The sequence below is a fragment of the Bos indicus x Bos taurus genome, chromosome 8, assembly GCF_003369695.1.
Source record: "Bos indicus x Bos taurus breed Angus x Brahman F1 hybrid chromosome 8, Bos_hybrid_MaternalHap_v2.0, whole genome shotgun sequence".
In the NCBI taxonomy this organism is placed as follows: domain Eukaryota; kingdom Metazoa; phylum Chordata; class Mammalia; order Artiodactyla; family Bovidae; genus Bos; species Bos indicus x Bos taurus.
The window spans coordinates 42,289,330-42,314,033 of NC_040083.1; the positions used below are offsets into that span (position 1 = coordinate 42,289,330).

General features: G+C 41.8%; 1 protein-coding gene across 6 annotated transcripts in view; it reads right to left on the reverse strand.

Moving 5' to 3' along the window:
- SMARCA2 (SWI/SNF related, matrix associated, actin dependent regulator of chromatin, subfamily a, member 2) overlaps positions 1-24,704 on the reverse strand; it is a 179,726-nt gene that overhangs the window by 112,344 nt on the left and 42,678 nt on the right. For all 6 annotated transcript variants that reach the window (XM_027549377.1, XM_027549379.1, XM_027549378.1 and 3 more), the window contains 8 exons: positions 23,661-23,834; positions 22,407-22,580; positions 19,476-19,646; positions 10,685-10,738; positions 7,461-7,591; positions 7,178-7,235; positions 4,791-4,891; positions 2,987-3,134 (listed from right to left, as the gene is read on the reverse strand). In XM_027549377.1, the coding sequence (XP_027405178.1) occupies positions 2,987-3,134; positions 4,791-4,891; positions 7,178-7,235; positions 7,461-7,591; positions 10,685-10,738; positions 19,476-19,646; positions 22,407-22,580; positions 23,661-23,834 (1,011 nt within the window). The remainder of the gene's footprint in view (positions 1-2,986; positions 3,135-4,790; positions 4,892-7,177; positions 7,236-7,460; positions 7,592-10,684; positions 10,739-19,475; positions 19,647-22,406; positions 22,581-23,660; positions 23,835-24,704) is intronic.

Here is a 24,704-nt window from a genome sequence, read left to right on the forward strand (position 1 = left end):
TGTGTGTAATTGCTACAGTCAATTTAGCTTGCTAATGAAGTTACGCTTAGGGAAACGTTAATTTTCATTTCTTTCATGTAAAAACAAGAAAAGTGATTCTTCCATTTTCAATATTTATTAAGTGGTGATTCTGTGAAAGGACCAGGCAAGGAGATACAGCACATGGATATCTACATATGTAAGATGCATGCCTCCCTTCTGAAGTTTACAAAGAGAAGCCAATAGGCCATTCATGCACCAAGAAGCAGTTGGCAGTGCGAATGTCATATTTATAAAACTGTATAGACCAGAATTTTTCTTGGGATGAGCAACTACAATGGTTTGAAGAAGTACTTGGATAAGCTTCTTGGGGTGCCTTGTACCATGCAAGATTCTGAATCATCCTAAAGGTTTTTGCAGAACAGCAGTAATACCGAGAGATGAGAAGAACAGAAAGAGGCCCTCAGGGGATGCGCAAAAGAGAGAGGGGCAGAGGAGGAATGGTGGGAACCCAGAGTGCTCAGTGGGAGGAGCTGCACGCCTGCAATGTGACCCCGAGACCACCCGACCTTTAGGAGTCAGCTAAATGCCAGACACATTTAGACACTCCATGGGAGTGGATTTCTTTCTCTATTTGTTAATGAAAATTGGCAAAGGGGCTGAATTTTGCATCTGTTTTAATCCCAGGTAAAACAGAAGCAGAAATTGATTTCATCAGGTGGACATGGGTAGTCAGAGTCCAGGAATAAGAAACTTTATGAAGCAAAAAAAAAAAAACCAGAGGAGGGGCAGAGTGAGGCATGTTCAGGAAATCTTACAGCAGCCAGCAGAGGAGGAAGGCCATAGAGGAGGAGATAGGTTTGAAAGACAGTGATGAAGAATACTTAAAAAGTTCTCAGATGGCAGAAGGAAATCAATGCGGCTTTAAAAGTTATTTATGAATAATCTAAAGAATGCACTTTCCATACACAGACATACAGGAGGTCATCAGAACCAACTCCAAGTCCCTATCTACATCAGGTAGGCCAAATCAGATGACAACAACTTTGAACTTCATGAAACTAGCATGGTCTTTGGAGAGAACATTGACCTCACTGCAGCCAGAGCACTGGTTCTCAAATTGTGCTCCAGGGACTCTTGAGGGTCTCCAGACTCTTCTGAGGAGATCACAAGATCAAAATTATTTTCTTATTAACACTAAGGCATCATCTGTCTTTTATATTGCATTGACATTTGCATTGATGACGCAAAAGCAGTAGTGGGTATAAACTGCTGGTGCTTTAACACAAATCACGGCAGTACTGAGGCAGCAGCAGCTGTATTCTTCACCTCCACACAATGGCAACCAACACAGTGCTGCATTCTCAGAGTTCAGTGGAGCCTGGACTCAAGTTCCAAAAGTTTGAGAGCTATTGGCCAAAGGTGTATATTGGGTTGGTCAAAGAGCTTGTTTAAGTTTTCCATAATATCCATAAGATGTTATGGAAAAACCTGAATGAAGTTTTGACCACATTAGTACTTCCCAAAGTGTATTCCAAAGGACCCTAATTTTATAGGATATGAAGAGGAATATGATATACGAAAAGACAGTTTGGTGGCCAGAGAAATTTGGGCAATACGAAGCTAAACTCATTTCACTGTAGGATGCTGATACGGATGCGTGACACATTTATTTTTGCAGAGTCATGAGTTGCTGATGCACAGCATGGGCTACCAAGAGGGGTCACTGCCAGGGTGCTCAGACGTCTGACTGGCTCTGAAAGTCCTGGATGACACCTCTGATCAATTATAAGGGCCTCTGTTCATTCTTATACATCTCCAACTTTGGAATAGTAAATTATACAGTAATCCAAGTTACAGCTGATAGTATTTCCCATATTTATTAATATTTAACCACAGAACCCATTTTTCCCATTCTTTTTGGGGTCTATCTCACAGGACAAATGTTGCAAGGAACACACTTTGGAAAATACTATGAAGCGGAAGGAGGTAAAAGACAGGTGCTGACCTCATTACAGACAGGTCAAAAGAAACATCCGTTATGTTTACAGCCTGCTGCTGCTGCTAAGTCACTTCAGTCGTGTCCGACTCTGTGTGACCCCATAGACAGCAGCCCACCAGGCTCCCCCGTCCCTGGGATTCTCCAGGCAAGAACACTGGAGTGGGTTGCTATTTCCTTCTCCAATGCAGGAAAGTGAAAAGTGAAAGGGAAGTCGCTCAGTCGTGTCCGACTCTTTGCGACCCCATAGACTACAGCCTACCAGGCTTCTCCGTCCATGGGATATTCCAGGCAAGAGTGCTGGAGTGGGGTGCCATTGTCTTCTCCATGTTTACAGCCTAGTTTTCATCAAAGCATGGATGCTCACCCCTTTACTGTGTCCCCCCCCCCAAAAAAAGCATGTAAATGTTGTAGACAGCAATTCTTAGGTGGCTGAATTCATAATGTTAAACTATAGCTACCACCGAAAGTTTTGAAGAAATATACTTCATTTACTTCAAAAAGGGACACAGATGTTCCCTGTACTCATAGAAAGTGGCTGGGTTTTCCCTTCTGAAGAGATCCATGGGTAAAACAGTTGCAAAGGTTAAGTCAGGATTTCTGAAAACAATTCATCCCAAAACCATAAAAGGGAAAATCGGTAAACGCCTTAGTGAAGAAGGTAAAATGGAACGCTCTAAACAAGAGTTACAGGCACAGCAGAGAGAACTGCTACTCTAGAAGCGATATGAGGACTTCCCTGGTGGGCCAGTGGTTAAGACTCCACAATTTCACTGCAGAGGGGCATGGGTTTGATCCCTGGCCTGGGGAACTAGGATCCCACATGCCATGAAGTATGGCCAAAAATGAAAAAAGAAAGAATCTAACCCCAGACGCCTACCATCATCAACTCTCTTGAGCAATTAGCATGCACACAACATATCCAATCAAAATTAGGTAACAGATTGCAACTTGCCAAGAATACAGTTCCCTGTGTTACCAAGAATACACAGTTACCACATCAGTTACCTGATAATGCTTCAGGGTTCCATTAATGAGGAGGGCCGACTGCTTCTCCACCCTCTCGGAGATGGCGTGGGCCACGGTATAGTAGGACTGGGAGCCTCTGGCACTGTACTGCATGCTGTACTCATCGTCCACATCTTGCTTAGCTGTCCTGGGGCAGAGAAAGTGGAGAGTCACGCACAGGGAAGTTGTGCATGAATGGAGAGCCAAAAACAGCTGCAGTAAGTAGAGCTTCATTTATCACCTCCTTCACGTGTGCATGCTCAGTCATATCCAACTCTTTGGGACGCTATAGACTGCAGCCTACCCGGCTCCTCTGTCCATGGGATTCTCCAGGCAAGAATGCTGGAGTGAGTTGCCATGCCCTCCTCCAGGGGATCTTCCCGACATAGGGATAAAACCTGAGTCTCTTGCATCTCCTGCACTGGCAGGTAGATTCTTAACCACTAGCGCCACCTGGGAAGCCCCCACACCTACTTCATGCCCAGCAGGTAAAACATATCTGTAATCCTCGCAAAAAGCAAGCAAGGCAGACGTTACTATTACCTTCCCTACTTTACACCTGTGGAGAACTTCAGACTAAGTTCATGACTTCATGAATTTTCCCAGGTCGCATGAAGGACGCTGGCATCAGGATTTGCACACAGGCCTTCCTGACTTCAGATGACTGCTGTAAGCATGAACTGTATGCCTGCAAGTTCACACTTTGCCAGTGAAGTGTCCTAGGCCCTTGAAAATCAAAGATAAATCCTACCCACAGAACACTGCCCAAAGCTTGGACAGATTAGAGGGGGAAGAAGGTGGCATTAAAGACACGGGAAAGAGAAGAGGTAGCGTTCTGTTTTTGCACCAGGTTAACCGACTACTGTGTCACTCCACAGAGGGGGCGTGCGAGTGTGCATGCTAAGTTGCTTCATTCCTGTTGGACTCCTTGCAACCCTATGGACCGTCCATGGGATTCTCCAGGCAAGAATACTGGAGTATGTTGCCATGCTCCCCGCCTCCAAGGGATCTTCCTGACCTAGGGATCGAACCTACATCTCCTGTGGTTCCTGCATTGCAGGCAGATTCTTTACCACTTAGCCACCATGGAAGCCTCCTATGGAGGTGGGGTGGGGGTGGGCTCCTAAAACATTCAGTGAAGAAGGGGGCAGATGGATAAAGGAAAGATTATTGAAGTGGGCACAGAGCCCTGGAATAAAAGGAGAAAATATCAGAATGTCTATTTCTGGTTTTTTTTTTTTTAAATCTCATCACTTTAAAATGTTCTCTTTTGCAGATTTTTGTTTCACCACAATTTTTCTTTTAACACTAGAGCGATACAGGCAAAGAGCTGTATAGCCCACCGGTGTAGAGGATGGGTGCGGTGAGGCAAAGAGCTCGGTGCTCAGGTGAGGGGAAGGACTCTGGGGTGTTTCAGAGACTGGGCTGGGGGAGTCGGGGGCTGACCACCTGCAGCAGCGAGGACAGAGAAGGGAAGGGCACATCCCTTGTGGGTTTCTGGAGGAGTGTTGATGCCATTATGGGAGGTGGGAAAGGCTGCCGGTTGGAGGGGCAAATTTCAACTAGGATGGAAGTGCTTATGACATGAGAAACCCAGGAGTGAGGGAGTCAGGAAGGAGAAGAGGACTAAAGAAGGGGCTGAGCGGTGGGACACGCTGGTGACCTCTGATGGTGGCATTTCAAGGGGAGTCTGGGCATAAAGTCAGCTTCCATCCTTAAAGACAAAATTCTCTAAAAGTAAATTCATAGGGGATAACCCTCATGAAACGCATGTACAAGAGATGAAACTCTGAGCGATACATACTCGATGATCTGCTTGGCGTCCTTCTCCGAAACCTCCTCGCTGTTTGGATCCAGAAGTATTTTCTCTTCAGTTTCCTGCCTGCTGGACTCTTCCTCCTCATCCTGGAAAAGGAACAAAGACTCCACTTTAAAATAAAGAGGGAATCCCTAGGATTGGCATTTTGTGGAAAGAAAGGGAATAGTATTCAACTTGTCAAGTGAAGTGAACGCAACCGAGGGGGGACATAAATTTAACCCTAACCTACTCTAGGCAATTCCCACCACTCTATCGCTGTTTAAACCACTGAATGAAAGAACAGAAGGAGCCCTCTAGGGATCCTGGAACCCTTGCTCCCCGGGAGTAAATACGTAAAAACCATGCCAGAAAGATGGATCTGTATCAATATTTGGTCATCAGAGAGTCTTGCAGATCAGGGGTCCCTAACCCTCGGGTCACGGATGGGTACCAGTTCATGGCCTGTTAGGAACAGGGCTGCACAGCAGGAGGTGAGCAGCGGGCAATTGAGTGAAGCTTCATCTCTATTTACAGCTGCTCCCTATTGCCTGTATCCCCATGGTCTGTGGAAAAACTCTTCCACGAAACTGGTCCCTGGTGCCAAAAAGGTTGGGGACTGCTGCTGTAGACATCTGCTCTTGATAACTGAGCCACCTTCTAAAACCCTTCTCTTCCAAAGCCAGTTGAAGAGATCTTAGTATTGTCTTTCTGATGATGCCAGTGGACCCTGGATGTTCTCACACGCCTTCACGGCGGAGGGACTGGAGCTTGTAGGCATGTGGTCTTCTGGGTGTGTGTTCTGGGGCCACTTCATATTTCTGGATATGTAGATAAACACTGTCAATAACATGGCAAAGGATTCATCACCTCCCCACCTACTTGGTTCTGCTGGCCCGTTGGAAAGCTTTACTAAATATCCATCATATCCACTACTACCCACTTGGTGTTGAAGGCTATATCTTTTCAGATAACCTAGAAGAATCCCCTTTAAAAGTAGGCTTAAAGAGAATGATGCTTTTCCATCACTTTTGAATGAAACAATGAGGACTGACAATGATCGTAATGCTGAATGTTAAATCTATGATCACAGATCATTGAACTGTAAGGGGTAAAATGAGGAGTGGGTACAGCTCCTTCATGACCAGGTGAACCCCAAGAGGGGACATGACTGGCCACAGATGAGGACCCAGTCTCTGGACCCCCAGCTCAGAGTTCACTCTGGTCCCAGTTGTCTGGAGCTGTCTGCAGTTGTCACTCTTAGGAGGGCACCCTTGGGTTGAGCAGCCTTCTTTACCTTGTCTCTGTCCCTCCCTGGCTCTCAGACTCAATGAGAAAATTCTTCCAACGGATCATTTATGGACCCATTCATCCGAGTAAACAAGAGATATTTAAAAAATTGATTTTGTAAGTTTCAAATATCTCAGAGAAAGAGTGGCCTATAAAAAAAAATAGCATTCCTCCAAAAGTATTTGCTTGTTAATAGTACGCTTTAAAAAATAATAATAACTTTTATTATCTTTCATCTTTAATCCATGGTAGATTAATTTAGGAAACACAGGTCCACAAAACAGAAGAAAATAACAACAGTCTTAAAATTCTGGTGAGCTGTCACTGGTAAGGCTGCTCTGCTCTGGCCATGGTGTTCTTTGAACCAAGATTCCTCTAAACTGGTAAACATCAGATTTATGACTACACACTAGCAATGCTCTAATAAAGGAGATAAAAATCTTCATTTATTTCTTCTATTTGTAATTGTTAAGCAATTTAAAGTTGATCTAGAAATACCTTGATTATTCTTTCATTTCTATTAAAAGTATACCATTTTAGGTTCTAGATACAGTAAGTATTCCTTCCAAGAGACTGAGAAAGGTGGATACCAATTATATCCAAAGAATTAAAACAAGAATCCCATTAAAAAAAAAAAAAACAACAACAAACCAAGAGGCTCAATAAACTCATTAAACCAAGTACATGTTGCCCTTTTTGTCCAAATTTCAATACTTACAGCTTCAAACAGGCCTAAGCACTAAAGGACTTCAGGCATTTTTAGGCTCTTAACCCTCAGTGTAAACCACTTAGAAGCATGGAATTGCTTTTCCCAAAGTAATCCATCTCCAATTTTCCTCCAGAGACCTTTCTACCACCTCCAATTTAATGCCAGCTTCTCTTTTCTTGGTTTCAAATAAATTGAGAATTCACCAAGTTTCCCCACTGGCCAGAACGAGCCCCTGAGAAGTCACTGTGAAACTAGGCATGAACCAGCGAAGCTCCGGCAAACCCTCCAGGCCAGTAGTCACCCGCTGGCTAACAGTGGCGGACGAAGAGGCAGAAGGACCCAGGTATTTTCTGAGAACTTTCCAGCCAATGAACTCCAAACAGAGACACAAACATACCTCCTCCTCATAATCAGAATCACTCTCTTCACTGTCCGATCTAGGGGCAACTTCGTAACTACAAGAAAAAGAGCAGGGAGGAAGAGCAAGTTTAGCTTTTTAAATTATTATGTGTGTGTATGTGTATACACAAATACATACGGCCCATTCTATGTACAAATGACAAATGCAAGTAATAACCTCAGTTCAGCAATGGTCAGGTTGTTTCAGTTCCCAGATTTTACAAGGACCACAAAAATCTAAAAAGCCAAAGAACACCAATAATTCTGCTTTCATGCCATACCCAGGATTCATTTCCAACCAGGCGTCCAGCTGACTTGCTTTGGGTGCTTCTGGGCCAAACAGGACCTTGCCAGTTTCTGTGTGAGTCACTTTGACGGGGAGGTCACTCATCTGGCTGCTCTCGTCTATGGGCTAGACAGAAGAAAAGACACGGCACTGCTTAGTGTTATGATATTCTCCCAACTCTGTGCTACAGTTTGTGGCTATCCAGCATTTGAAACCCTTTCCTGTGATTAGAAATTTTGTCTCCTAGTGAGATGCCTCCCAGGTGGGATGTGGGAGGTCACTTTTCACTAAAGAAATGGAAAACATTGGCCTTCCTTGCAGCTAAGGTGTTGGCACAAGACCTAAGCTCTGCAACTGGGCACATTCACCAAGGCTCTGAATCAGGACCTAGAAGAAAGCGAGGGCCAATGGGCACACTGGCACGAGAGCAGACAACAGTGGCAGCATTGCCAGTGCAGTGGTATTGGCCATGCCTACTCCCAAGGCCAGCTGTGTCTTCATTAACCAGGTGTAGAGTACACCACAGTAACACATCACTGAAATAACAGCGTAGTCCCAGATTATTGCCTTCAGGAGATCTGATGACCCGTGCAATATCCTAGTGACATGTTGCCTTCTTACTTAAATCAAGCAGAGCTGATTCTTGCCATTTTCAACTAAGAACCCTTAAACCCCCACATATTAATTTGCTGTTGTTCAGTCACTAAGTCATGTCCGACTCTTAGGGACCCCATGGACTGCAGCACGCCAGGCTTCCCTGTCCTTCACTGTCTCCCAGAGTATGTTCAAACTCATGTCTATTATGTTGATGATGTCATCGAACCGTCTCATCCTCTGTTTCCCCTTTCTCCTCATGCCCTCAGTCTATCCCAGCATCAGGGTTTCTTCCAGTGAGTGGCTCTTCGCATCAGGTGGCCAAAGTATTGGAGCTTCAGTTCAGCCTCAGTCCTTCCAACGAATATTCAGGATACTTCCCCCAGATAAAGACTACTACAAACTCATGGTTTCAGAGAGAATGATGGAAAAAAGAAAGAGGGATTGTCACTTGTGTCATCTCTTAATGGCCAGTGTGGCTTCTGCAGAAACAATGTCATTTCATCCAAAACCAAACCATCAGGTACCTAGCCCAACCATGGGGACCTGCAATAAAGCAAAAGGCTCTGCTCATCGGAAATCTGGCAAATCGACCAGGTTTGAGCTGAAATTCGTCACTGGACTCTCAATGAAAAGTAGTTTGCTCAGAAAATTAAGAGAATAAGTGAAATTGCAGAGGCTGTGTTTAACCTACTTCAGAGAACAAACTGTTTAAAAAGGTCTAAAACTGGAGTAATCCTATGCAAATGAATGCTATGATTACAGGGTGACTGTGCATCTAGGAGCAGGCCCCCAGGCGAGATGTCTGTTTGGAAACGCTTGATCTGTGAGGAATTCAAGTTATCCATTTCCTTTAAAGTGATAAAATTCACACATTTAGGCAATTCACTAATTCCGAAAAGTTGTTTCTAAATTGTTATTTGGAGTTAAAATGGAAAAAACAGCGTGCTGTAGGTTATCTTCTATATCTAATAGGAAATGACCATGTTCCCCCTCCACCTCAAAACTGGTTCTCTCCCCCTTCTCCCTCAACACAGCACTGTCAGAAAAAGAAACATCATATTAGCAATTATCCACAAAAATAACCTGAAAAAATAAAAAGAGAAGGCTTACTCCAGAGTTTCTGTCCTTTTATGTGTGCTAAAGCAATGGTTGTGAACACTGTTACTTTGCATTTCAAGACAATGCTTCTTCCTCATTAATGTAGAAGGTCACCTATATGTTCATGTGATAAGTAGGACACCTACCGTAAGTAGCGTTTCCTACATTTCCTACTTACGTAGGAACTGCTACCATTTCCCTTGGAAGAATCATATTCCATTATCTTGACCTGTTGTACTACAGCTTGTTTTACTGTTTGTGTCATACCTCAGAGAAAACTGAGAATCGCTACAGCTGAAATTAGAACTTTGGCAGAAACACTGAGTGAACACAGCAGAGTGTAATCAGAACATTATTTCAAGACAAACCAGGTAAGATGAAGACTGCCCACTATAGCAAACAGAACATATCATGTGCTATGATTTAAAAAAAAGAAAAAAGCGTATGAGCTAATTTTCCCAGGGGATAATATAAGAGAGCTACCACACTAACACCTTAAAATCTCTCCCTATGTGCTTGTTAATTACAGACCCACGTGAGGCATGCTTTGGTAAGGCTGGGCTTTCACAAATTAGAGCGATTCCTAAGTGCCCTAACATACAATATTCTTCCCCTATAATAGCCCACTGAGTGTTTCTCACACATTAGACATTTATCCCAATCTTTTCTTTCCTTGTGATGAATTATAGCGGTTAAGTAACATTTATTGTTCAAGAGGTTTCTGCATAAAATAGTGGTTTCAACCTTTTACCTGCCATTGGGCCGTTCACATTCATAATATGACTCATGTGAACGGTGATTCTGGAAAGGAAAGAGGCAACCCTCCACCCACCCCAATCTTCCAGGCAGATTTTTCAGAATCTGTGAGAGGAGAAGGCAGTTTGAAACAAATGCCCTTCCCATCCCACTCTGAAGGACACATGCTCGTGTGAATCACTGGCACAGAACTCTGAGTTTTCAGAGAAAAAAAAAAAAAAATCCAATAAATCAATCACTGTATTCTGGTGATGCAGGAGAATATCAGAAATAACAGAAATAAAATTTAGAAATATACTGATGAATCTACGAATAGAAGCTATAGGGTAAGCTTACAGAAAATTAAAAAAAAAAAAATAGGCTACCAAATACATAAATTGTTTGGCTTATGGAGTTATGAAATTTCAAAGTAAATGAAAGAAACTGGGTCATATTTTATGCTTCTGCATCATTGACAGGGAAAATGTAATTATAGAATCACTTAAGATTTTTCCACATTCTGTATATTCATAAACACATGCTTATATGTGCACAGAAAATTTCTGGAATGGTATACAAGAAACTTAATATCAGTTGATTGGCAGTCTGAGATGGAAGATTACTGTTTAGTGTATTCCTTTTATGCTATTTTAATTGTCTACTATGCTAATGGACTACTCTTTTTACTTAAAAAATGAATAGCGGAGTGAAAAATACAATTAGTATACACAGAGAATAGCAGGGCTTCATTCAGCAGAGTACAGTAAAAATGGATGCAAAATCCCTTACCTCTCCATCTGGTCCCAGGGCAGACTCTCCTCCTTCTGCGTTCTCTTCCGCCTTCTGCAAAACAATGTCAAATGTTAGGTATGAACCCAGAAGGTGGGTACAGGAAGGACCTCATGGCAACTCAGTGGCAGGCACATAACAGCATTTCATTACTACTTGTCATCATCCAACAGAGCTTAAGAATTAATGCCTTTTATGTGTGTTTCTCTTCACTCTCTGAGACAGAGTGTATATTTTATTGGCAACTTGCAGGGAGTGACTGAAGCTAGATGTGACTCAGGGTTGGCCCATTAGAGAGGGGTGGACTGTGTCTTCTAGGATGCAAAGAGCTTAAGATGTGGCAGCATTAAGACCGAGGTCACAATCTGAAATGTGGTTGTATTTGGCACTAGGAAGACACATCCTGAATCAGTTCAACTTGCTCATTCCCTTAGCAAGTTTTCTAAAAAATGTCCCCTCAAGAATGAACTCTGAATCACTCTTGGGTTATAAAAATATGAAATCATTCAAAATCCTGTGTATTCTCTGAATGCTTTTCATTCTACCTAATTGGCTTTCATAATAGCATTTCCTCAGTGGGTATATGGGGAAATTTGATGCAGATTCTGTGGTCTCATAGAAAATTCTGTCATCCTCCATTTCTTAAGCATTCCAGTATCTTAGCCCATTAACCTCTATGTGCCTCAAAGACCGCTTAAATGAAAAGCTAGGATTATGTCACATTTTGTACATACCTGATAGAGCCTCATCTGCAATAAACACAACATAGTCTGAAATTTCTTACATTTATAACAACCTCTTTAACAAGTGAAATCTTTAACACCACCTTCACGGAATCCTTATTTTAAAGTTATTCTGTGTAGTGCGATGAGGAGAAAAAAACCCAACTTCAGTCATTTCCTTTATCAAGACATTTAAGAAAATGAGCTTTCCTCCCCTGGGCCCTTTAGTTAATTAAAAATATACATAATGATACAGAATCAATATTAACTCCACTTTGTTTACTTAAGGCATTGATTGTGTAATACATTTTTTGCTTCCTGTGAAAATAACTCAATTGTCTCTTGACAAAATAGCTTTTATAGAAAATGTCTAGGGTTGAAAATCCAGTCTTTGTCTGTACTGAAGAAGGGCATTTCCCATAAATGTCTGAACTTTCTGAAGTTCTTTGCTAATTTTCTTATAAAACGTATGCGTATACATGTATGCCAAAGCACAACGCGTAAAAAATGTAGCACTTCTACCAAATGAAATGCTCCCTTTGGTTATGATTTCCCAAGAATTTGATTTTCTATTTCTGCAACCCCAAAGTGAAAATATTTCCAAGCTCAAAAGGAATGACCATCATGGAAAAGCACTGGGCCCTATATCTGGGCTATGGATTCGGAGAACAATGGCAGAAAGTCCAGAAAAGGAACCGTCCCTGCTACCAGCTCCCCTGAAAAGTCCATTTTTGGATTTCTCAGGCACTATATTCAGGCGACTTTTTCAATTAATTGCAGAAAGTCAATTAATCCCACCATTCTCTCCATACAAATCAGAAATTAGCTACAAATTTGGCAAACAAAGAATATCAAATGAGACAATGAATAAGCCAATTTCCAGTATCTAGCTAGTGGAAATGGATCACTGTTTCAATGAATAGCACATTTAAAAAGTCTGCAGGACCACAAATAACAGAGTCAAAACTATTATGAAGAACACTCTTCTATGAATATGCTATCAACCAGATAGGGTGTTATCTAAAACTGCCTCATCAGCAGGACTTTCTATTACTTAAAATCCTCTAAACTAATTTTTAAATTTCCATCTAGTATCAAATCCGAGAGGCAATGTAACATTTGACTTAGGAATCTTGGTCCTGGAATTAGGTGAACTGCATTTGAATCCCAGCTTTGTCACTAAGTGCACAAATACTTAGCCACTTGATCTTGAGCAAATCTCTTGAATCTTGGTTCCCTCCTCTGGGAAAGTAGCAGTTCCCACCTCACTGGGCTGCTGCAGGACCGGATCACCACGTTAATACGGATAATCAAGGTTACATGTAATATACATTGCGAGTGTCATTTTTCACAATGTAAAAGAATCAATGACAGTCTGAGGGTTTTTTATGTCTATACAACACACAGCACTGTCTGAAAATTGCTTCCTAACATTACAAAGTCAGGGATTTCTGTCTGTTTTGTTCACACATGTATTTCCATACCTTACAAGGGGTCCTGGCACTCAAAAGACACTAAATAAATATAGTGAATGAAGGAATGAATGAAAATAGCAAGAACAAAGCTTTCCACTTAGCATACACTCAATGAATTATCACCATTGTAATTAGGTGCCAATATATTTGCAAATCATAAAAAAGCTAAGAATGTACACACAGTTCTCTCACTGAACTGGTGCTCTATGATACTTCCTGTGTGTGCCCTGTATCTACACCCAGTTCGGCTGTGCTATTATACAAGGCGGAAGCCAGATGGCAGTCTGCTCTATGGCAGGAGATGTCAAGTTCTCCCATCATGCTTTGAATTTCTTCAGTTTGGGGACAATGTCTGGTGGGTATACTTTCATAAATCCACATTCTCACATCAAACTAGTGCTGAACCCTCTACTCCCCTCCCTCCAAAAAAAAAAAAAAATTCTTTTTTTCTTTTGTTTATGGTCAACTCCAAACAGACTGTGACTGGTGCTACCACTGGAGCTAACTCTGGACAGACTCCGAGCCCCTGGTGAAACAACCTGATGCTCCTGTGGCAGTGGCTGCCTGAGGAAGTTCTGTATCAGTGAGTCTGCTCAGCTTATCTCCACTGATTAAAACAAAAACAAAATCCACTTCAGTTCAGCCACTAATCAGGGCTAAAGGAACTTTGTACTGGCTTCTTCCGACCTGCAAAAAGTTGATAACTAACTACCCTCATGGGTGGAGGGTGGAATGTAATTATGGAGGCGGATGTGACACAATATGAAAGAATTGGGCTTCCCGATTTCCAAGGCCAATGTGAATTCAAACACTCTCTTCAGGAATGTTTGTGAACAAAGCTTTGTACTCAGGTACCCATCCTCCTAGGCTGTGTAACACAATCAGTGACAAGGCAAGGACAGAAAGGAAACCCCAAACGTGAAAACCCCGAGGAAGCTGAACCCAAGAAAATGGGCTTTGGGCTTCCCTGATGGTCCAGTGGCTAAGACTTGGTGTGCTCAATGCAGGGGGCATGGGCTTGATCCCTGGTCAGGGAACTAGATCCCATATGCCGCAACTAAGGATTCCACATGCCGCAACTAAGACCCCAGCCTGGCTAAATAAGTGAATAAATATTCAAAGAAAAGAAAATGGGCTTCAATGGGTATTTTATGCAGATTACCAAAACACACGCCACAAACAGCCTCACTTTGTAAAGAAACAGTTTTATATCAAATATCTTACAAACTATATTATACAATGAACACAGTTTATCCCCCAGCAGGTGTTGTTACAATATACCGAAATATCATTTAAATGTGCTGGCATCTTAAAGACTCATTCTGCTCTGAGGGAAACCTAAGATTGTCAGGAATCACTTGGTTATTTTTACTGTCACTTAAGAGGAACTGTGAGCATTAAGATAGGTGAACAGGTAATAAAAAATACCCAAGAATATCAAGTTAACAAGCAATTGCACATGACTTAGGTCGTGCCTTGCAGGGAAAACCAGCTCCAACATTTTGACTCAAGTAACTGGTCAATCCAGTTAAGCAAGACTTTGATCCAAACTTCTGGTTTCACCCATTTTGACACTAAACTTATCAAATAAATCTAATTAATTGTGTCATTGCATTCACCTACCTTTACAATAGTCACTATACTCAAATGCCCAAAATTGCCTTAGAATATTTCTTTCACCTACAAAAATCTCCTTGTGAAGGAAAACTGCAATAAACTAATAGTCTCTGGGGAAAAGAGATAAAAGAACTGAGAAAGACTGGAGAATAAATTGAATATAAAATGTCTCAATAAGATTATAGCTTTTCATCTGATGCTGTTTTCATCATTATACCAAGATGTTTTTTTTTAATTATTTGATACCTAAAAGAAAAACACATTTTTCATCTCTATATTGATCAATACACTAGTGTCAGAAAGGTTCCCCCTCCAAAACATCACAGATCTGAGATTCACATATAACAGTGTATATAATACTGTTTGATGAGAGGGAAAGAAAGAGAAGCAAAGGCCACAATGAAGAAGAGACTTGGCACAGTGCTCCCCCATGCATTCTCTGGGTACGTTCCCATTAGTATCGTGAGTTTCCAAGAAATGTCACAATAAACACCAAGGGTGTCGTTGTGCTGGTGTACATCCCAGTGAAAGATCTGGGAAGAGGGAATTAAATACTTTAATTTGGGCCTGAAGTCAATAGCTGGGGAAGCTGAACCTCTGAAATGACCAGACTTCTCAGCAGTAGATTCATGGGGCTCCTGACCACAGCCCAAGGAAAAACATAGCCTAAATCTATGTAAGAAATGCCTCATTATTACCAGGAACCATCAGAGAGCAGAGGCCAAATAATTAGAAAATTCTCTTTGTAGGAGCTGGGGAGGTAAGGGAAGCAGAGTCTGCCCAAAATAAGACATCCTCATTTCCCACTGCAGGCCACAACCGCCAAGGGGCCTGTCATCGTCCCAAAAGATACCTGACTTAGTAATAGCTAACTGAGCTTCACCTAGAAAAAATGGCCATTTATTTTCTCAACATCACAGAGAATATGCAATAAGTGGAAAAAGAAGATTTCCTTTTCAGAGAAACCTATAACCATATTTGGACACTCACTATCCTGCATTTATACCACAGAACTTCCTGATAAGATAACCAATATTTACCGAGCACTTACTATGTCCCTGGGAGCATTCAAAGTCCTTTAGATAATCTTGGGCTTCCCAGGTGCTCAGTAGTAGAGAATCCGCAAGCCAGTGCAAAGACGCAGGAGACTCAGGTCTCATCCCTGGGTCGGGAAGATGCCTTGGAGTAGGAAATAGCAACCCACTCCAATATTCCTGCCTGGATAATTCCTTGGACAGAGGAGCCTAGCAGGCTATGGAGTCGCAGAGTCAGACACAATTGAGTGCTCACGCATGCATATAACCTCTGCAATCCTTACAACAAATGCAGGCTGTAGGTCCTTTTCCTATCACCTTCTAACAGATTAAGAGACTAAAGAGCTGAGTTACAGATCTCTTAATGAAATATCCTACCAGGGAACAAGAACAATTAGTATTCTATGCTTTCTGATGCAGTTATGAATTTAAAAGACAGTGTATTAATGTGATTTAGATAGTGATCCAAGTCATAAGTGAGCATGTTCACTCCTATGTGTACACACCCCCATTTCAACCTTGGGTCCCTCCAGTAGATAGGCCAGAACTCTCAGGGCAGAGGAAGTAGACCTCCAAGGGCACGGTAAGCACACACTAACACTGTGTTCATGCTGTCCCACGTGAGCCGGCTGTCATGAGCATGACACCACAGGAGCCGGTGTCACATAGTTATTTCAATACTTGAAAAACGATTCCTCCTCTAACACTCGAGTAGATACACAGACTTTACTTCTTTTTCTTCCACTTCAAGAGCATTAATGGAAGTCAGGTTGAGAGAGAGAAGTTTCAGAATGACTTATAAATGTATACTTCATAGAAGTGGCTGTATTGATGAGAAGAGAAAAATTAAGCAAGGTCATGTGAGGTTAAAGGAAACCCGCTTTATTATTCATTAATACCAAGTAACCAGGATCAACTCCCCAAGAAAGAAAGAGGCCTTCTCTGTTACACTGGGGTAATTCTTAAAAAATGACAAAAAGTAACAAAGTTGCCCCTTTCCAATTAAATCACAAGGTCTGTCATACTCATCTTTGATGGCAGAGGTCTTGGAGTGACCTGGATCTTATCCTTCAAGTGTTGCCACTAGTTCAGTGCTATGAGCTCACTGGGTAAAGAAGCTGTTTTCAAAAGAAAGATTTAGGGATGCCTTACTTAATAAGGGGGAGAAAATAACCCTGTAGATAGGTGCAGCATGATATTACTTCTACGGGAAATGCTGAAAGGGATAGCATAGAATTAAACGTCCCCACGCAGCCTCCCTCCCTGACAGAGAAGCTGGAACAAACAACTCTCAATCATTCACTCTAATGGAGGGGAGAGGAACTCCAGATAATCCAAACTGTCAAATAATCAGCTTTTGAAAGCATCCATTTTCTTTGCACTTGAATGAAGGTACATCTGAAATTGGGTGACTCACTTTGAACTAAGTCTTAAGTGACACAGTTTTCAGGAAAGACTAGAAAGGATCCCAGTGTCTTCTTGTCCTTTATCCAGTGTCTCCCAACAAGATGGCTGGGAAGGAAATTGAGCCTGATCTCCTTGGTCCTGCTAAGGGCAGGGCGTGCTCAGATGCAAGGCATCCTGACAGCATGCCAGGCAAGAGGGGAAGGGCTGATAATAAAGTAACAATTCTGCATATTTCATCACGTGAGCTCATCAATGGGAGATGCCTGGAAAGAGACGCCAGGTAGACCGGAGTCACTGGGGTGCCTATGACTCGTTTGCCAAGCAATCAGGTCGTAGTCTGGCTCCCTGCCTTCCTTCACAGCATTTGTTACAGTTTATACTTATATATTCAGGTGCATAGTTTGATTAATGTCTGCCTGTCTCCTTCTTTGGTTTAATTAGGAGGGCAGGAGAAATCTTCCTCACCTCTATACTCTCTCCCTCAGAATCTAGCACGCTGCCTAGATCACAGTAAGAGTTCGGTTAATATTTGCTGAGCAACTGCATGGAATAGGAAAAATAAGTGCTATTAGCAAATCTGAAAGCAAGAGTTTGGAAGTAGAGAGTCAACCTATAGATGATGCAGAGTTGCAAGCACCATGAAAAATACCAACAGGTTCCTGCTCTGTAAAGATTAACACAGAAACAAAAGCATAATCATTACTACTCAATTACGTATCTTTCTTTGCCTATGATGATATAGCAATTTAATACTGTGACTGTTTGCTATTTAGTCGCTAAGTCGTGTCCAACTCTTTTGCAACCCCATGGACTGTAGCCCACCAGGCTCCTCTGTCCATGGGATTTCCCAGGCAAGAATATTTGAGTGGGTTGCCATTTCCTTCTCCAGGGGATCTTCCCGACCCAGGAATTGAATCCACATCTTCTGCATTGGCAGGTAGATTCTTTACAACTGAGCCACCTGGGAAGCCCTCAATACTATGGCAACAATCCATTCATTAAAAGCCAGAAGCTCAAATTTGAGTCATTAGCTTTCAATCACAAACAAACATAGAATATGAACTGCAATGTTAAAAACACTAACAGTGACCTTTTTGTTACAGCCTCACAGAATAAACTTCAGGATTAGGAAAAACTAAAACTGCTATTTCATGGGTCCACCTATGGAACACAGGCTTCCCAGGTAATGCTAGTGGTAAAGAACCTGTCTGCCAATTGCAGGAGACATAAGAGACACTGCTTCCATCCCTGGGTTGGGAAGATCCCCTGGAGGAGGGCAGGGCAACCCACTCCAGTATTTTTGCCTGGAGAATCCCAAGGACAGAGGAGGCTAGTGGGTCCCAGTCCATAGGGTTTCAAGGAGTTGAACACGACTGAAGTGACTTAGCATGCACCTACGGAATATTACAGAATTGTATCTGGTTGCCATGTGTCAACTTTAAGTTAGAAATTGGGAGCTGGAATTTTGCAAAGTCTATAATGCGACCTTGACAAGAAAATTTGGTATTTCTCACCAAGGAAATGTCGAAATGCAAACCCTGACTCATCCCTCGTTCACCTTCACAATAAGGGGAGCTATCTTATACTAAAGAAATCAGGTGCAGAAGGCACCTTCTCAATCATTTATTCCTCCTCCTTAATTATGAAACAGGTATGAGAAGTCAGGAGCCATGAAATTAATTATTTTTTGAAAAACATTTTGTTCCATTATTCCGTGCACAGAAAAAAATGATTAAATGCTACCAGTCCTCAATCTTCACAATTTAAAGCCTTCCTGCTGATGTCTGTACCCAGACCAATCAGGACTGACCATGAAAATGGAATAGCCACCAAGAACTATATTACCAGACTACCTAAGCTTCCAAGAGGATCTAATATATCCACAGGTCCACACAGGGAAGCAGGTTACCCTTGAAGTGAGATATACGATCTGCAGAACAGAGATTGTAAATCTTACCCTCACTTCTCATGATAATTCAGATTATTTTACATAATACTATTGTTTTCTGTAATGACCTAAAACTCTGACCTGCACATTTTCCTCACTGTAACACTAGGACAGCTGAACTGAATGAACAATCTTGGCAATAGCTGTCTGTCCAAACAGGCTGAAATATGTTACTAAAAGTATCTCAAAGCTCTCTCTTTCATCTTCCTCTGGCTCCTTTCAATCTGAACAAGGCATTTTGGTTTTCATTTTTCATTCCAGTTTCTTAACTCAGCAGTCCCCTGCCTACGCATTGCACTTGAGCAAACCCTTCTTTGGGCCATGTTTTCCCCTTTCCTATCGACTATGTGTACTTAGTTTTTTAATATTGTGTCAAACAGTGGAAATAGGAATTGAATATACATTCTGTCCATCTCCAATATGTTGTCTAATATGCTTCATCAACTCATCTATGTCAGCAGTGTTTACGGTAAAATCATCTAAGTCTTCCATGAGGGTAGTTAAGGAGTACTCATTACAGGGCAAGACAGGCCTAAAACCGGTCCCCAAACACATCCCCAGCTCAGCCACAGGCATCAGAGTACTCACCTTCTTCTTCCTCCTCCTCTTCTTCTTCTCTTTGGCCGCCTGGGCTTGCTTGTGCTCCCAAACCAGGTTAGTCAGGTTGGCCACATACTCATCAGTCTGCTGCAAGAGGTATGCTAAACGCCTGTCTTTCTTTTGATCAATCAGTTTTCTATAGCCCTCTTCATCTTCAGCCTATTAAGGAAAGAAGAGTGTGGCGAGAACATAATAAAAGTTTGTGGGCAACACCTTTTCCCACACATCCTTCTCCTGATGGTCTGAACTTTAGCGGTGTGTGCAGCAAACTGAATGATTCCAGCTGCCCAAGTCCTTGAACCCTGGCGGGGACTGGGGAACACAGGGCGGTGTGATGCCTACCTCCCAAGAACGGGGGTTCAGGGCCAGATCAACACATGTAACTACACAATTTCTGTGGTGTGATCAAGCACTTCGAGCCAACTTTCCATTCTTCTTTGTTTAAACTGCACAAAAAGTGTTACAATTTGATGATTTACCATCTGAAGCTTACCCTTAACTTTGTATTGGAAATTGTCAAACATAATCAAAAGCAGAGAAAGTAGTAAACTCACTCATATAACCAACAGCAACCAACACAATTAACTCGTGATGACGTGATGACTCGTTTCACTGCTGCCCTTCCCCCACCTCTGCCCTGTAATTCTGAACTGAATGGTCCTGAAGCAAATTCCGTAATAGCTTTTCATTCGTAAGTATTTCCATAAGTACTTCCAGAGGCGAAGAACTGAATAGGTTTTGAACAAATAATTTCTGATACTTCAAAGCATGACAGACACTGCGGTTGACAGCAAAGGTCAAGTTGTGGGGATTCTGGTCCCAGATCAGCACTGCATGGTGCACCCAGGCGACTGGAGACAAGTCATTTAGCACCTGAAGCCTGAGAGTGCTGAGCCATAAAACAGTCACAGTACTTCCCATTAAGCAACGTTATGAGGTTAAATGGAATAAAAACTCTGATGGACTCTGGATTGTTTCAAGAGAAATCTTTATACATCCCAATAAAAGGACATTTCCAAAATATTTTCTTCACATGATGCAGGATAAAAGGAACACACAGCAAAATCTTTAGGAGGCAGCTGCATTATAGAGGAGCTTGGGTTTTTCAGTCCAAGGGTGTCCCTCCAGCACTTGCCGGAGCGACAGCGGCTTCATCGCTCTTCCTGGCTGCTGTCGGCCCCGTGGATGAACATGAGCCTCGAATGCTATTATAACTCTAATTGCTTTTGGTTATGGTTGATCTCACTTGAAGAAAGAGTGATAAAAAAAAACTTCAGTTTCTCCGTTATCTGTATATTCCATCATTTAATTGCAAAAATGAATGATTTGCAAATGCCTAATCATTAGTGTCAAACCAATCTGTTACTGAAGTTCTAATATAGTCTCACTTCAGTTGAATCAGACAAATTTGATTGCTTACTGCTCAGATGACTATAAAATGGTCTCCCCAGCTAGTTAGCAGTCTCTGAGACAGTCCCCTCCCATCCAAAAACGGAGCAGGAGGCAGAAGATGACAAGATTTAGTAGCACCTGGACACAGAGCATTTTAAAATATGTTGTTTACTCTCTGAAATCCAAAGAAAAATTAAAGACCAAAAAATGCAAACTGTAATACCAGCCAGGACTGTGTCACTTGAAATTTTTCAGGGACATAATTACAGGTTGACCCTAATGATTTTATCTTCATCCAATACTCAGGCATTACATCCCACAAAGAATATGCAGGTCTCCTATCAATATACATCACACACACTTTTCTAAAATCCATGGTGTGCTCTGAGATTTGATTCCAAAAATAAGTGGCCAATAAAAGCAAATATGTAGGCCTATGACATAAACCAATTCCTCCTGTGTTTATATATCCATTAAAAAGTAACGGTAGAAATGGAATGACCCATGAATAGCATTCCACAATAACACAGCTATAACAAAAAAGAAGTATTTCAAAATTAACTGAAAAATCACTTTTTAAACTGTAAAAGAAACATTTCTACCATTTAAAAAAAAAAAAGATAAGCATAAGTATCAGAGACTTCAAAAAAAAAAAAAACTTCCTAGATTCCAAGACACAGTTTAATGAGATATTCATTCAAAACAACTTCTGTCATTAGTCTCAAAGAAGCACTATTTTTTAAACCACTTTTTAAATACCACACTGTATTTTCTTTGCTAATATATCATTCAAAATTTTTTCATTAATGTTAGTCTTTTTTTCTCACTGGAATTTTTCACAGTGCTTTAGTATTGATATTATACTTGCTTTAAAAGATGACTTTAGGAGTTTTCTTCTTTTTCTATTCCATGAAACAATTTAATTTAGGCCCTCCATATCTGTGGTTTCTGCATCCGCATCTATAGATGCGGAAGGCTCACTGTCCTACACCATTTCATATAAGAGACTTGAGCATCACGGATTTTGGTATCTGGTGGGGTCCTGGGACCAATCTGTGGATGCCAAGGAATGATTGTATGGTAGGGTGATCATCTTAAAGATTTGGCAGAAATCACAATGAAATATCCTGGACTTTCTGCTTTTGGCAATGGAAGAAAAGGAGAGAATAAGAGAAAAGAGGCACTACTTTAAAAAGAACTGCCACTTCCATCCTTCCAGGTCTGGTCATCAAAACTCCTAAAAACTAGAGAACCTATCTTCACGTGAGAAGCTATCATCAAACTGGCAGTGCCAGTGCCACCCTAGGACATGGAAACACTGTACTCATCAGTGGTAGCCCTTGACTACTGGCATTGCGTTGTCTAGGGAAAAGAAGGTATTTTTACCTTATCCCTGTGAAGTTTAAAGGAATGGATTAGTATACTTGATAAACACCTTTTACTTTCTCCTTGTACCATGGCATGTTTCTCAGTGCAGATGGCTATGAGCAAAGCATTTTCCTGAATTTCCGTAGGCAGGGTCCTTACCATCAGCCTCCGCATTCTCTCCTTCTCAATCCGCTCCGTCTCTTTCTTCTGCTCCCTTTCGGTGTTGGCATGCCAGGTGGCCACTGCTTTGGAAAGCTTCTGGATCTTGCCAGCCACAGACCGATGATACTCCTTAAAGTCTTTTGCATGTTGCAAAATACTGTTCAGGTATTCCTAAAGGATCCACAGCAGGGAGAAGAGAAGGCTGAACATCCAGTTCCCAGTTAAAGTTTCAACCCAGTCCAAGAAAACTCGCAGTGTGTACTGAACAGCAAGGGGGAACTAGAACCTATTTGGGATGGGTGCCCTGGTGGGTCTCCACAGCTGAGGTGTGGGCTACGGGGTGGTGGGAGAGGTGACCTCTCCAAGTCTGTTTCAGTGCCAGCCTGTAGAAAAGAAGCCTCCCAGGTCCTGAGGGTGTGGCCACATGAAAACGGAAAGATCCGAGATTGAGAGGTACCTTCAAGATGGTGATGATGAAATTTAAAGCAAATCACTCTCGAATAAAGCCCAGGGAAACAGGTATTATACTGAGAGGACAAACAGTTGAATCATGTTATGAAAGTAGTGCTCTCACTTAAATACCTTAGAATTGTCACCCAAAATGAGTTTTATAGGAAGCTAAAATGGCCACACACCATTTGTATCCAGTTCTTAAATAAAGAAGGGGAAACGCATAACCTTATTTACACTAAAGTCCAACACTTTGCAAAACAAAACCAATCAAGGCACTTTGCAACAAAACCAAATTAAGCTCTGAAAAACAAAATTTATAGGATTATGACACGAGAATCAAATCCTACATCAAAATATTTCCAAATCTCTGGAAAGGAATGTTTTAAAATATCTGCCCTTGTGAAACCTCCAACTGGGCCCTTGAAAAGCCCAGGATACTATATTTATATTTGTTATAAAAATAACTGCTTGCCCTCTTCTTTCCAAGCTCCCTCTCCCCTAGGATTTTGTCCTAGGAAACCTTCCTGCACCCACCTCCTCAGCAGCCTCCCATGGGGTTATGACTATGACACTTGATTGGAATTCAGAGAGCAGTGCCCTCCGCCCTCATCCTGCACTGACTGTTCTGTGTCCTTGGGGAGGTCACCTCTCTGCTGGGCCTAAGCTTTCTCATCTATGAGACGGTGTGGTCGGACCTCCTAAGCTGCCAGGATCCTCTCTGTGATGTCCCCACCACCCACAGGGGCCCATCTCTCAGGGGCTCTGATTCGGCCCAGTCACATGGCGGGGCCCGAGTACCTGGTGCTTCTGCCTTCGCTTCCGCTCCTGCTCAATCTTCTGCTGCTTCTCCAGCTTCTCCGTCATGCGGGCTTCCCTCAGGGTCTGGCGCTTGCTCCGCTTGTACGCTTTGGAGTTGAGGGCCGTCTCCAGGGTCGTGTCCCGTCGCATGCAGGCCACCACCTCCTGTCGCAGCTGTCGAGAGGGGAGTGGTTAGAACATCTCCCCTGATGGAGGTCACACCCCTGTCCCCCTGCCCTCCGTTTGGTGGAGCCGAAAAGGGACTCCCCGAGTTTCTCCATCACAGCTGGCCTTCTATAAACAAAGGAACTACATCATGCCAAGGGTATCGGGTATGTTCAGAGATGCTCAAAGTTTCCTTTCCAAAAAATTCAGATAAGAAGCCAAGTATAGCACTGTCTCCAGTAAATAAGTAGAGAATGTCTTGGTTTTTAAACAAATCGATTCATTCTAATTAAATGATATTAATTAGTTAATAAGCTTTAAACATTTTTTTTTTACTTCATTTTAAGTGCCATGCTAATATTCTCTTTGTGTTTAAAGATTAACGTTGATGACGCTGGGCAAAAAGAATAGAACTACTTCCTGTTCATATGAAGTAGCTGTAGATACCAAACAATGCTAATTCACTGTCTCATATAAAAATGGGAAATACTAGTTTTGGCTTCCTCTCACTCCTAACAATGATCTTTGAAAGGTATTTATTTATTTGTTTTTACTATATCATGGACTTCTTTCAGATTATCATAAATATAACACCTCATTCATATCATATGTTATATGGTGGTAGAGAGTAAGGGCTGGAAACATGCATTGAAATAATTATTTGATTGAATCTGAAATCAGCATCCATTATAGTTAATATCATTGGAAAACTTCATAGATAATAGGTTTTTCAATAAAATGAAGCAAAAATCAGAAACCAATCAGAATCTAGCATGGCTAAGCTAATTTGAATGTAATCTTATTCCTGAAACTATAGTTGATTGATAGTCATTTAATAAAATTGTATTAAATGGCTTATAAAGTTACCCACAAGAAACA